Source organism: Heptranchias perlo, chromosome 10 (genome assembly GCF_035084215.1).
Source record: "Heptranchias perlo isolate sHepPer1 chromosome 10, sHepPer1.hap1, whole genome shotgun sequence".
Lineage (NCBI taxonomy): Eukaryota > Metazoa > Chordata > Chondrichthyes > Hexanchiformes > Hexanchidae > Heptranchias > Heptranchias perlo.
In genome coordinates this window covers 27251128-27265207 of record NC_090334.1, presented here as the reverse complement: position 1 = coordinate 27265207, position 14080 = coordinate 27251128, and the positions used below count along the sequence as shown (strand labels likewise).

Here is a 14080-nt window from a genome sequence, read left to right as displayed (position 1 = left end):
TTGAATTTGGGCACCACTTTGATCTATTTCCAATTTACTAATAGTTCCCTCAGAACGATTGTCAATTCTATTTTGGTTACCCGTCACTCATGAAACGTCAACACAGCTCCATCTTGTTTCAATAAGTTTACAATTATTCACTTTTTTGATTATAAATCTCGCTCCTAATCGGCCGTTCATGTCCATCATTGCACTGCAGGGCTGCTCGAGCTCAACGGCTTCGCTTCAGGCAGCGTCGTGGCCGCCCTTGCGCCTCAAGACCCCAATATTTGAAATGGCTTTGACCAATGAGAAGTGCGCCTTTGAGAAGCGGCACCGTTCGAGTGGAGAGCGAGCGACTGAAGGAAGCGGGAGATAGGGGGATCGACCGAGGATAGGGGGGTGATCGACCGAGGATAGGGGGGGGATCGACCGAGGATAAGGGGGTGATCGACCGAGGATAAGGGGGGATCGACCGAGGATAGGGGGGTGATCGACCGAGGATAAGGGGGGGGGGGTGATCGACCGAGGATAAGGGGGGGGGGTGATCGACCGAGGATAAGGGGGGGGGGGTGATCGACCGAGGATAGGGGGTGATCGACCGAGGATAGGGGGGGATCGACCGAGGATAGGGGGTGATCGACCGAGGATAAGGGGGGGGGTGATCGACCGAGGATAAGGGGGGGGGGGTGATCGACCGAGGATAGGGGGGGATCGACCGAGGATAGGGGGGGGTGATTGACCGAGGAGAGGGGGGGGTGATCGACCGAGGAGAGAGGGGGGATCGACCAAGAATAGGGGAGATCGACCGAGGAGAGGGGGGGTGATCGACCGAGGATAAGGGGGGGGGTGATTGACCGAGGAGAGGGGGGGATCGACCAAGAATAGGGGAGATCGACCGAGGAGAGGGGGGGTGATCGACCGAGGATAAGGGGGGGGGGGTGATTGACCGAGGAGAGGGGGGGATCGACCAAGAATAGGGGAGATCGACCGAGGATAGGGGGGATCGACCGAGGAGAGAGAATAGGGGAGATCGACGAGGAGAGGGGATAGGGGGGTCGACCGAGGAAAGGGGATAGGAGGGAATCGACCGAGGAGAGGGGATCGGGATAGGGGCCCGACCGGCCAGCCGGAGTTGGTCCTCGATTGATCGCAGTTACAGCCTCCAGCGCCGACATGAAGCCCGATAGGAACCTGCTGAGGCTGGCCGTGGTGCAGCAGCTCAGATGTTATGGGATCAAACTGAAACACTGGAACAAGGCCAACGGCAACAACCGGGCGCTGGGCCGGGATCACGGCCGGGTGAGAAAGGGCCAAAAAAAATCGCGGCCAGAGTTAAATACAGTAGTGTTTACATTGGGGTGGTGGAGGTTGAATTCAGTCACACACAATGTTCACATTGGACTTGGAGGATGAGGAAGAAGAAATCCAGAGTTAAATGCAATGTTTAAATTGAATTGGGTGGGGGGCAGTGAAATACAATATTTAATGCGGACTGGGAGGATCAGTGAAGTACAATGGACCAGATTTCGCTGTATCAGGGCAGCTAACGGGTTCTGCTGTTATTTAGACCTGTCCCTGCACCCTTCAGCTCCAAAAAAAAATTGCCCACTAAGTTGTTGAAAGTGCGAGCCGATAGCGGGGCAGCGAGGGAAACAGGGCATCCAACAGGGTACCTCCTTAACTAATGAGATTTAAGGATTTGGAAATCAACACTGAGAAGGAGGGTGAATCAAAGGGAGTGAATTAAATGTCAAATCAGATACAGAAAGAGAAATAAAGAGAGGGAAAGATAGATTGGATTAAGATAGAGAGAAAAAGAGACAAAGGAAAAGTAAGAAAAAAAATTACAATCTGACAATTAAAAAATCTCCTAAAACAATTCACAACCTGAAGGAATGAGACTCTTGTAATAGTTAATTTTCGGTGCCAGAGAGGGTGATTGGCAGTCATTAACATGTCATTAAAAGGGTACTTACACTGCTAATTACTAGTCCTAAATATCTGTGGTGCATTTAGTTCGTATCTACCGTGCAAATACAGCAACTTCACACCATTCAATTTATGGCAACAATGAGGCAGACAGTGAAATGCCATTTTCGCAAAGCTAACGGTGGAGCGATGCAACTCGGACAGCAACGTTTGGATATTGGTATTTAATCTCGCATCTGCCCCTTGCCTGCAGTTGCTGTACCATTTACGCATAAATAACGGTGAGCGCCATTAGCCTCACCGTTATTTTGCCAGCAATATCAGGCCGGGGGAAGAGAGTCAGAGTGAAATACTGGATGTTGGGGAGTGAATTCAGTTAAATACAATATATCTTGAATTGTGGGTCAACATTGGACTCGAGGTCTGCATTTAATTGAAATAAATAGCATGATTTATATGGGATTTGAATAAGTTTTACAATGTGCTGCAGTGTTTATATTGGACAGGGGTAAAGCAGAAAACTGGAATGAAATAACAATGTTTACCTTGGTTTAGGATAAGCTCAAGACATAGGACTAAATGCAGCATATTTGTAAGCCTTTTTTCAAATATTTTCCAAATTGACTGCTTAACCAAGTTAAATGGAGCTCCCAGCATTCCCTGTTGTACAATGTCATATACATCTATTTCTATACATGTTTAATGTGTGGTTATTTGTATATTCAGTTGGTCACAGGTATTTGTCCAAATAATTCAGATAAGCGTCAACTGCATTTAGGAGGTTGGGGGATTTTATTTGTTTGTAAAGTGTAATATGTTAGGAATTTGATCCAGCTTCATTTGGATTTCAAATTGGATGGTGGACTAGGTTCTTTTATTTGACTTCACATGCTGAATCAGACTGCTGGTATTTGGGTCACAGCATGAAGTAAATGAACTGATGAGGGACTCTACCAGCTGCCCATATTAAGTCACAGATCAGAGGAATTTTTCATGATTTTTTTCCCAAAATTTGTGGTGTGTTCTGATGCACATCGATAATATGGTAGTATATGAATTGAAAAATTTCTTATATAAGTCAATGCATGCTCAGTTGCCGACATTTACAACAGTTTGACTAATGAGATAGAAGGAATATGAATATGCATTAAATTATGCTCCAGAATAGCAATTTAGCAGATTGTTCACAATGTAATTGCAATATGAGCAATTCTGCTAATGGTACCAAATTTAAGGAACCCAGTTTCTTCAGGTGACACTGGTTCTGCTTTGTGTATCCATATTTTGGACAATATAATTCCCTGATGTGTGTATGTCATAGCCCAGTATATGCAAACGAGTTCTAAGACAATTAGGTTGGTATAAATGAATCCACATCGTAGTTATTTTTCCCATAAATATAGAACTCATTCTTCTGTATTGCCATCTAAAAGGTACATACAAGATTGCTCATTTTTTGTTGTCACCAAGAGCCATTAAGTGTCATCCCTGGCTCAGTGGTAGCACTTTCGCCTCCGAGTCAGGTTATGTGCTGATATCCCACTCCAGGGACTTGTGCACATAATCTAGGCTGAGTGCAGTACTGAGGGAGTGCTGCACTGTTGGAGGTACCATCTTTTGGATGAGATGCTAAACCGTGGCTCCGTCTGCCTTCTCAAGAGGACGTAAAAGATCCCATGGCCCTATTTCGAAGAGGAGCAGGGGCAATCTCTCCGGTGTCCTGGCCAAAGTTTATCCTTCAACCAACACCACTAAAACAGATCATCTGGTCATTTATTTCATTGCTGTTTGTGGGACTTTGCTGTGTGCAAGTTGGCTACTGCGTTTCCTACATTACAACTTCAAAAGTACTTCATTGGTTGTAAAGCTTTGGGACGTCCTGAGGTTGTGAAATTTTTTAATGCTTATATACGATAACTTACATGAAGGTTGCATTCACAAATCCATAATTCCACCAAAACTCAAAATATGTTTGGTGCCCTCCCTGCAAAAAGGGAAACGTTTGTTGATCCGATGGGATAGCACTTTGCTCAGTCTCTAGAACCAAAAGAGTATACTTTGGTCTGTTTAAAATAGTACGCTGAGTTAAAATTCAGTCCTGCAGATTTTGTTTTTTTTTAAAAACTGTACCTAGTTTTTTTAAAAAACCCTATTTTTAGATTGGTTTAATTTCTATCACTCTGCTCATAAATTTTATTACTGCACAATCATCAACACTGGAAATGGAGTGATTTATGATAAAACATATGTGCAGATTTTACACAGTCTCTTATATCCCAAAAAACTTCAAAGCATACACATCCCATACAGCGATTTACCTTGCTGATTTGGTGGGAATCAGCTGAAGAAATGTGGACAACATTTTTGTTTTGAAAATATATTTACTACATACATGCAATCATGGTAATTTAGTTTTTAATCTTTTACTTTTTATGACATTTCCTTTAAATGGTTGTTGTGGAACACCCCAAGGCAGGGAAATAGAAACTGCTGTGTGGGAGTGTGGCAGCAGTGAGCATATTTCTACCTCTTTTGGATTGTCCATTGCTTCCAGACCCCCACTTCCAGAACCCACGATGTCTATCCTTTCTCAGGCTGCATTTTTCTTGGTATTTCCTTACTAGATCCTTTGACATGTTTAACATTTGTGCTGTAGGTGTGAATTGTTTCCCTTTCCACGCTGCTGAATTAAAATAGTGGCAGAATATTTGGAGTGTGATATATTTGTTAGGTCCATATAGATTTATAGTTGGATTGACGTGTTGTTGTAGTAGTGTGGCCCTCGTACTCGAGGATGTCTGCCAACAAAGAAGGGAGCATAAGTTTGTGGTAGATGAGTGTGTTGATGACTAGTTGTGTTGTAATGATGTACTATAAGACCTGATTGTATAACACTGCTAATGCACAGAAGTTGATCACAATTTGAAAGACAAAGATAGTTTAATATTTTGCATGTATCCCTGCGGAAAACCTTATTTCAGATTTCCAACATTCAGTTTTCCTTTTTAAATTTGTGTATAAGGATGCTGTTTCTGTTTAAACATGGTTGTACCTTTTTATAATATTGAATGGTTGCTGCTCTTGAATTGGCTTCTTGAGAATCTTGTATTGCATAAAGCATTATAGGATTGGGTAAAAACTTCCTCATGTTTGAGGAAGTTGATAAGTTGCACTTAAAATAGCAAAGGGTTTCTTCAGTAGATGTTGCTTTTAGGAATTTGTCTTAAAAAGAAGATCAAAGTAATTCCTTGCAGGTCTCTGATTTGAAACCTACTTATTATTGACAAATTTAGTTTTAAAAGCTAAAAAAAACATGCAGGGAATGTTGAGGCTTGGGAGGAGGTCCTTGTCAATAAGTCATAATTGATTTACAAAGTAACTTTTTAATCAAAATATTTTGTGTATGCAGAATAACCCTCCTTAATTAAGCTAGAGGATACTGAGGTCAATTGTGCGCTGCAAATTTAGCACAGCCCATGGATCAAACCTGGGATCTTAAAGCTCTCTTTGGCTCAGTACCATACAATGCAATCAAATTGCATAATGAGCCATCAGTCGAGCCGTAGAGACAATGGGCCAGAACATGCGCCCAGCGGCATAGCAATGATCGTTGCAGTTCCTGCAAAATAAATTTACAAATGTACTTACTGCGGGTCCTGGTGTCGACTTGTGTAATTTTGAACTTTTAAAGAATTGTGCGCTATAAATCCGCCTCTGAACAGCGTAAGTTGATTTGCATGGAAATGTCTATGAGAATAGAAGACACACTCACAAATTCTGTCAGGAAGAGAAATCACCGCCACAAACAGGCAAGCAGACTTCATTCATTTAAAGTTAGTATTCTGGAAGTCATTGTAACAAAATTTTTTTTAATAAAAAGCCAAAGAAATAATTGAATTAAATTAAAGAGCCAGAAGGGAAAGTAAAAAATAAATGTTAATTTTTAAATGTTTAAATTTATTTTAATAACCAAAAACTATTAAAATAAGGAGTAATATGAGACTCCACATTTTTAAAATTTAATTTTAGTTATTTGGCAGTCATTAAGAGTTATGGCGCTTTTAACAATTAGTTTAGAACTGGTATTTTTCAGCAGGATGGAAGAGCATGTTTGGAATTTTTTGGTGATTTCAATGCTTGTAAAGCGTGATGGCCCTATAATTCGCAGCTGTCAAATCGCTGGCGAACCAATAGGAGCAAGCTCATGATTTCCAGGTTTTAGTGCGCATTTGCAAATGCGGGAACTTGCTCCTTCGATTCGCCATAAAAATGGAGAGTGCTGTTGAGGTACTCCGTTATTTCGCCGTTATTTCGGGAGCAATTTCTGATCCAATTTTTGCTTGTGGTTAAGCATTTGGTCCCAGCGGCATTGTACTGTGGTAAGGTGGTGAAAATGCAGTGGGTTTATGGCATTCATTTAAATTGTTAATACTTGAAAATGAACAACCCATTTGAAGACTTAACATTTAGGAAGTCAGGCAGCTCTGTAACTGTATTAAACTCGTGATAATATTTGGATTGACCTTGCTAAACTTTGAAAATAAATGGCCCAGTTAAATTTCAGGAAGTGAAGTGGTACTGCAAATTCAATGATCTGCATGTCCAACGGTCGTTTAGTACCAGTTTAATGCAGTTTTATGTTTACAGTAATAATTTGAAAGCCTGATTTTTTCTTTCGGTGCAGTTGCTGACTCTCCAGTTTCCTCTCTTTTTATGAGAGAAATGGTCCTATGAAAATATTTTGCATCATTCACCCCTATCATTGCACATCTTGTTTTTAATTTAGTGTGTAATATAAAACACATGTGAGAGTAATGTGCTTTCCAATAAGCAGAAAAGAATTTGAATAGTTAAATTCAAGTAGATTCAATTTTTAAAATATTGGTAATATATTGAACGGTTTTGGTTGTTAGTGATTGGAATTTCAATAGGAACAACAACAACTTGCATTTATATAGCGCCTTTAATGTTGTAAAATATCCCAAGGCGCTTCATCAGACAAAATTTGACACTGAGCCACATAGAGATATTAGGACAGGTGACCAAAAGCTTGGTCAAAGAGGTAAGTTTTAAGGAGTGACTTAAAGGAGAAGAGAGAGGTGGAGTGGTTTAGGAATGGAATTCCAAAGCTTAGGGCCTAGGCACCTGAAAGCATGGCTGCCAGTGGTGGAGCGAAGGAAATCAGGGATGCGCAAGAGGCCAGAATTGGAGGAGCACAGAGATCTCGGAGAGTTGTAGGGCTGGAGGAGGTTACAGAGATAGGGAGGGGCGAGCCCATGGAAGACTTGTTTTTGAGTCAGCCTTCATTAATTTTTAAACCAGAATAAAATACAACTTTGGTAAAGATGTTTAAATCTTCAAATCAAGCTACACCCACTTGTGGGGTTGCATACTGTTACTCCGTAGGGACCCTTGCCCAAGTCCAGAAAGTTTAGGCACAGGTTGGCAGAGCTAAAGCTTGGTCAAGTTAAGTGTGTGGAGGAATACTGCTGGAATTTAACCAGAACTGTAATTTGGTAAGCAGTATCTCTTAAAAATTGATGTGCTTCCACTGTCCTTGGGTTATTTTGGTAATAATGTTATTACGTCTAACTTGATGCAAATTGTGCACTCATACATTCTTTATGAATTGCTTTTAGGACAAGAAGATAATATACAATGCAGTGTTTGGTACCCCTCTGCATGCTCTGCCACAATGCACTGTCCTTGAACATGCCACTGTTCCTCAGTAAGTAGAAAAAGAGGTTTAATTGATTTTTCACATGGTTGAAATGCCTAGAATGTGAAATATTTACTTGTTTGTGATTTTGTGCTTGTATTTTCAAAATATTTCAAAACAAAAATAGATCACTGCTGTTGAATATTTTAGAATGAAGCTAATTCTATTTTCCTACTTTTTATGCCTTGGTCTACTCTTGATTTAAAGTTATTCAATTCAAATTACCTGATAATTCAAAACATTTTTAGCACTATTTCCCACTTTGTTACTTACATCACTTGGATAATTTACATCATTATAGCGCAAAAATGACTGAATTATCGGGAGTTGACTGGACATGAACATGATCATTTCTGTTTACAAAATATATATTGTTTTTGGAGAAATTGAAGTGGCCAATTGAGAGTTATGCTGGTACGTTTTGCCATGGCTCAAATTATTGTCCCTGTTGCAAATCCAGAAAACAGACAAGTTATTGTAAATACAGTAGTTAACTATGTTCTTATAAACTGGCTGTAAGTTCTATAATAGAATAAGGGAGATAGCTTAGACAAAACAGGACAGTGCTGTAAACAATAGCTATTTATTGGTCTAAGTATCTCATTTAAGCTATTTTTTATGGAAGATATATTCTTGGTAGAGGGTTTTTGAAAAATACGTCACATCATTGGACTGAGTGACTTGCAAAGACTGCAGCCACAAGTGATCAATTATCCATGTGCCAGTGGTTACCTAAATATGTTTTTATGTATTGGCTGCTGAACTAAAAAAAAATAAAACGGCACACAAACTCTATCACATTTCTGTTGTGTGAGGAATGGTTTCATTTTGCTGCTTTGGAATGTGAAATACTTAAGTTAAATTTCCAGGGATTTAATAAATGAAGTGTACATCGGTGGTTGATTAATTTGAAAACTTGGCTCCACCTACCTGACAATGTAAAACATAGATGACTAATAATGCTTAAATACTGCCATCAGTGCACATGCCTCTAAAATCAGAGTAGATGAGTGTTTTGTGATTGAGGAAATTAAAACATGACATTTGTGTCTTCTTTAGTTTCATTTTCTTGCTGGCATTCAGTGATTACATATTTTTTAAAAAGTAACTTTTAGAGATATAAATCTTTTTCAGCTGAAAATGAGTAAGATTTGCAGACAACAGAAAGATACAGCAGCTAGCCTTTATTACGTGTTATCTCTTTTTAACTATTTTTCTCTCATCAGTTTCCCATTTTCCTCTTGAAGGTGTAATTACTAGGATTCCTTGCCCAAGTGTTATTTATTTTGTGAGTCTCAATAGCGTGTCAGTGGGCTATTTAACTTTGTGAGACATCGAGCCTAATCTTGTCCTCTGCTGTGTCTATATGCATCTCCCCCAGAGATCATTTGATATTGTTCAAGAATGGAAACTCTGGTTGTTTTTCATCCCCTTAACTCAAAGAGTACTAATTGTAGGACTTTGCCATTATTCTGATGAAATATTTAACTCAGCACAAATTGGGAATTGAACACGAGACCTTCTAGTCTGTAAGACTCAGCTCCTTACTGAATAAAGTCACTGACCATAAGATAATACAGTACCTAAACGCCATTACCAAACAGTTTGCTGTTCACTTACTAGCGTGCATTACTGATAACTCACCTAAATTTGAAGGCAAGTGTAGATTTTCTCAGAAGTTTGAGAAATTGGTACTTATCCTTGAGATTGATCTAAGATATGAGACCCAAAATAATCCAGGATAAGAAGGTTAAAAAAAAAAACCCAAAAATAACACTTGTCTTCATGCAACAAGCTAATTAGATAAGCTGCATCACTTTGGCTGACCTGCATATTGGCGTTTTTCCTGCCTCTACATACTGTTTGATTAAATATCATTTTATTTGGTTACAAAGGCAGAATACTTTTGGACAGACTTAGTGGGAAACTATTTACATTATCCCAGTGGACTTTATTTCATAATGTCACGTTGGGTGCTTTGGTTAATTGATCTGTTTGAATGGGTATTCAGATAAACTGTGGCTCGCATGACACCAGAATTCAAGTCTTGAACTTTACCCGGTACATTTGATTACCTGTTTTATTATAGTCTCTTTATGAAATGGGAGCATTTCAGTGAAATTTGTTCTGTTGCACCATTTTCACTCTGTTGAAGCTCATTTAAATATAGAAACATAGAAAATAGGTCAAACACGGGCAAGGAAACCTCCTGCTGATTACCATCTACCGCCCTCCCTCAGCTGATGAATCAGTCCTCCTCCATGTTGAACACCACTTGGAGGAAGCACTGAGGGTAGCAAGGGCACAGAATGTACTCTTGGTGGGGGACTTCAATGTCCATCACCAAGAGTGGCTGGGTAGCACCACTACTGACCAAACTGGCCAAGTCCTGAAGGACATAGCTGCCAGATTGGGCCTGCGGCAGGTGGTGAGCGAACCAACACGAGGGAAAAACTTACTTGACCTCGTCCTCACCAGTCTACCTGTCGCAAATGCATCTGTCCATGACAGTATTGGTAGGAGTGACCACCGCAAGGTCCTCGTGGACACAAAGTCCCGTCTTCGCACTGAGGACACCATCCAACATGTTGTGTGGCACTACCACCGTGCTAAATGGGATAGATTCAGAACAGATCTAGCAGCTCAAAACTGGGCATCCATGAGGCGCAGTGGACCATCAGCAGCAGCAGAATTGTATTCCAGCACAATTTGTAACTTCATGGCCCGGCATATTCCTCACTCTACCATTACCAACAAGCCAGGGGATCAACCCTGGTTCAATGAGGAGTGTAGAAGAGCATGCCAGGAGCAGCACCAGGCATACCTCAAAATGAGGTGCCAACCCGGTGAAGCTACAACTCAGGACTACATGCATGCTAAACAGCGGAAGCAACATGCTACAGACAGAGCTAAGTGATTCCACAACCAATGGATAAGATCAAAGCTCTGCAGTCCTGCCACATCCAGTCGTGAATGGTGGTGGACAATTAAACAACTAACGGGAGGAGGAGGCTCTGTAAACATCCCCATCCTCAATGATGGCGGAGTCCAGCACGTGAGTGCAAAAGACAAGGCTGAAGTGTTTGCAACCATATTCAGCCAGAAGTACCGAGTGGTTGATCCATCTCGGCCTCCTCCCGATATCCACACCATCACAGAAGCCAGTCTTCAGCCAATTCGATTCACTCCACGTGATATCAAGAAAAGTCTGAGTGCACTGGATACAGCAAAGGCTATGGGCCCCGACAACATCCCGGTTGTAGTGCTGAAGACTTGTGCTCCAGAACTAGCTGTGCCTCTAGCCAAGCTGTTCCGGTACAGCTACAACACTGCCATCTACCCGACAATGTGGAAAATTGCCCAGGTATGTCCTGTCCACAAAAAGCAGGACAGATCCAATCTGGCCAATTACCGCTCCCATCAGTCTACTCTCAATCATCAGCAAAGTGATGGAAGGTGTCGTCGACAGTGCTATCAAGCGGCACTTACTCACCAATAACCTGCTCACCGATGTCCAGTTTGGGTTCCGCCAGGACCACTCGGCTCCAGACCTCATTACAGCCTTGGTCCAAACATGGACAAAAGAGCTGAATTCCAGAGGTGAGGTGAGAGTGACTGCCCTTGACATCAAGGCAGCATTTGACCAAGTGTGGCACCAAGGAGCCCTAGTAAAATTGAAGTCAATGTTGAATCAGGGGGAAAACTCTCTAGTGGCTGGCATCATACCTAGCACAAAGGAAGATGGTAGAGGTTGTTGGAGGCCAATCATCTCAGCCCCAGGACATTGCTGCAGGAGTTCCGCAGGACAGTGTCTTAGGCCCAACCATCTTCAGCTACTTAATCAATGACCTTCCCTCCATCATAAGGTCAGAAATGGGGATGTTCACTGATGATTGCACAGTGTTCAGTTCCATTCGCAACCCCTCAGATAATGAAGCAGTCCGTGCCCGCATGCAGCAAGACCTGGACAACATCCAGGCTTGGGATCATATGTGGCAAGTAACATTCGCGCCAGACAAGTGCCAGGCAATGACCATCTCCAACAAGAGAGAGTCCAATCACCTCCCCTTGACATTCAATGGCATTACCATCACTGAATCCCCCACCATCAACATCCTGGGGGTCACCATTGACCAGAAACTCAACTGGACCAGCCACATAAATACTGTGGCTACAAGAGCAGGTCAGAGGCTGGGTATTCTGCGGCGAGTGACTCACCTCCTGACTCCCCAAAGCCTTTCCACCATCTACAAGACACAAGTCAGGAGTGTGATAGAATACTCTCCACTTGCGTGGATGAGTGCAGCTCCAACAACACTCAAGAAGCTCGACACTATCCAGGAAAAGCAGCCTGCTTGATTGGCACCCCATCCACCACCCTAAACATTCACTCCCTTCACCACCAGCGCACTGTGGCTGCAGTGTGTACCATCCACAGGATGCACTGCAGCAACTCGCCAAGGCTCCTTCGACAGCACCTCCCAAACCCACTACCTCTACCAGCTAGAAGGAGAAGAGCAGCAGGCACATGGGAACAACACCACCTGCACGTTCCACTCCAAGTCACACACCATCCCGACTTGGAAATATATCGCCGTTCCTTCATCGTTGCTGGGTCAAAATCCTGGAACTCCCTTCCTAACAGCACGGTGGGAGAACCTTCACCACATGGACTGCAGTGGTTCAAGAAGGCGGCTCACCACCACCTTCTCAAGGGCAATTAGGGATGGGCAATAAATGTTGGCCTTGCCAGCGACGCCGACATCCCATGAACAAATAAAAAGAAAAGAAAATAGGAGCAGGAGTAGGCCATTCGGCCCTTCAAGTATGCTCCGCCATTCAGTATGATCATGGCTGATCCTCTATCTCAATACTATATTCCCGCTCTCTCCCCATACCCCTTGATACCTTATCTAGCTCCTTCTTAAATATATTCAGTGACTTGGCCTCCACAGCCTTCTGTGGTATAGAGTTCCACAGGTTCACCACCCTCTGAGTGAAGAGATTTCTCCTCATCTCCGTCCTAAATGTCCTACCCCGTATCCTGAGACTGTGACCCCTCGTTCTGGACTCCTCCCCCCCCCATCCCCAGCCAGGGGAAACATCCTCCCTGCAACCAGTCTGTCTAGCCCTGACAGAATTTTATACATTTCAATGAGATTTCCTCTCATTCTTCTAAACTCGAATGAATACAGGCCAAGTCGACCCAATCTCTCCTCATAACGACAGTCCTGCCATCCCAGGAATCAGTCTGGTGAACATTCGCTGCACTCTCTCAATGGCACGTTTATCCTTTCTTAGGTAAGGAGACCAAACCTGCACACAATACTCCAGGTGTGGTCTCACCAAGGCTCTGTATAACTGCAGTAAGACATCCTTGCTGCTGTGCACAAATCCTCTTGTAATGAAAGCCAACATACCATTTACCTTCCTAACTGCTTGCTGCACCTGCATGTTTGCTTTCAGTGACTGGTGTACAAGGACACCCAGGTCCCATTATACATCAACATTTCCCAATCTATCACTATTTAAATAATACTTTGCCTTTCTGTTCTTCCTTCTGAAATGGATAACTTCACATTTATCCACATTATACTGCATCTGCCATGTATGTGCCCACTCACTCAACTTCTCTAAATTGCCTTGAAGCCTCTTTGCATCCTCCTCACAACTCACAATCCCACCTAGTTTTGTGTCGTCAGCAAACTTGGAAATATTACATTTGGTTCCCTCATCCAAATCATTGATATATATTGTGAATAGCTGGGGCCCAAGCGCTGATCCCTGCGGTACCCCACTAGTCACTGCCTGCCACCCCGAAAAAGACCCATTTAGACCTACTCTCTGTTTCCTGTCTGTTAACCAATTTTCAACCCATGCCAGTCTATTACCACCAATCCCATGTGCTTTAATTTTGCGCACTAACCTCTTATACGGGACTTTATCAAAGGCCTTCTGAAAATCCAAATAAACTACATCCACTGGTTCTCCCTTATCTATTCTACCAGTTACATCCTCGAAAAACTCCAGTAGGTTTGTCAAACACGATTTCCCTTTCATAAATCCATGTTGACGTTGTCTAATCCCGTTGATATTTTCTAAGTGTCTTGTTATCACATCCTTTATAATCGACTCTAGCATTTTCCCTACTACTGATGGTAGGCTAACCGGTCTGTAGTTCCCTGTTTTCTCTCTCCCTTTTTTAAATAGTGGGGTTACATTTGCCACCCTCCAATTTGTAGGAACTGTTACATAATCTATAGAATTTTGGAAGATGACAACTAATGCATCCACTATTTCCATGTCTACCTCTTTTAGTACTCTGGGATGCAGATTATCAGGCCCTGGGGATTTATCGTCTTTCAGTCCCATTAATTTCTCCAGCACTATTTTTTTACAAATACTAATTTCCTTTAATTCCTCCTTCTCACTATTCCATTGGTTCCCTAG

The 14080-nt window shown here is 42.3% G+C and overlaps 1 protein-coding gene across 2 annotated transcripts in view; it reads left to right on the top strand.

Annotated features, from left to right (window-relative positions):
- Positions 1–1057: 1057 nt before the first annotated feature.
- LOC137326362 (rho GTPase-activating protein 11A-like) overlaps positions 1058–14080 on the top strand; it is an 86119-nt gene continuing 73096 nt past the window's right edge. For both annotated transcript variants that reach the window (XM_067991368.1, XM_067991367.1), the window contains exons 1-2: positions 1058–1281; positions 7551–7639. In XM_067991368.1, coding sequence (XP_067847469.1) covers positions 1156–1281; positions 7551–7639 — 215 coding nt within the window. In that variant the 5' untranslated portion in view covers positions 1058–1155. The remainder of the gene's footprint in view (positions 1282–7550; positions 7640–14080) is intronic.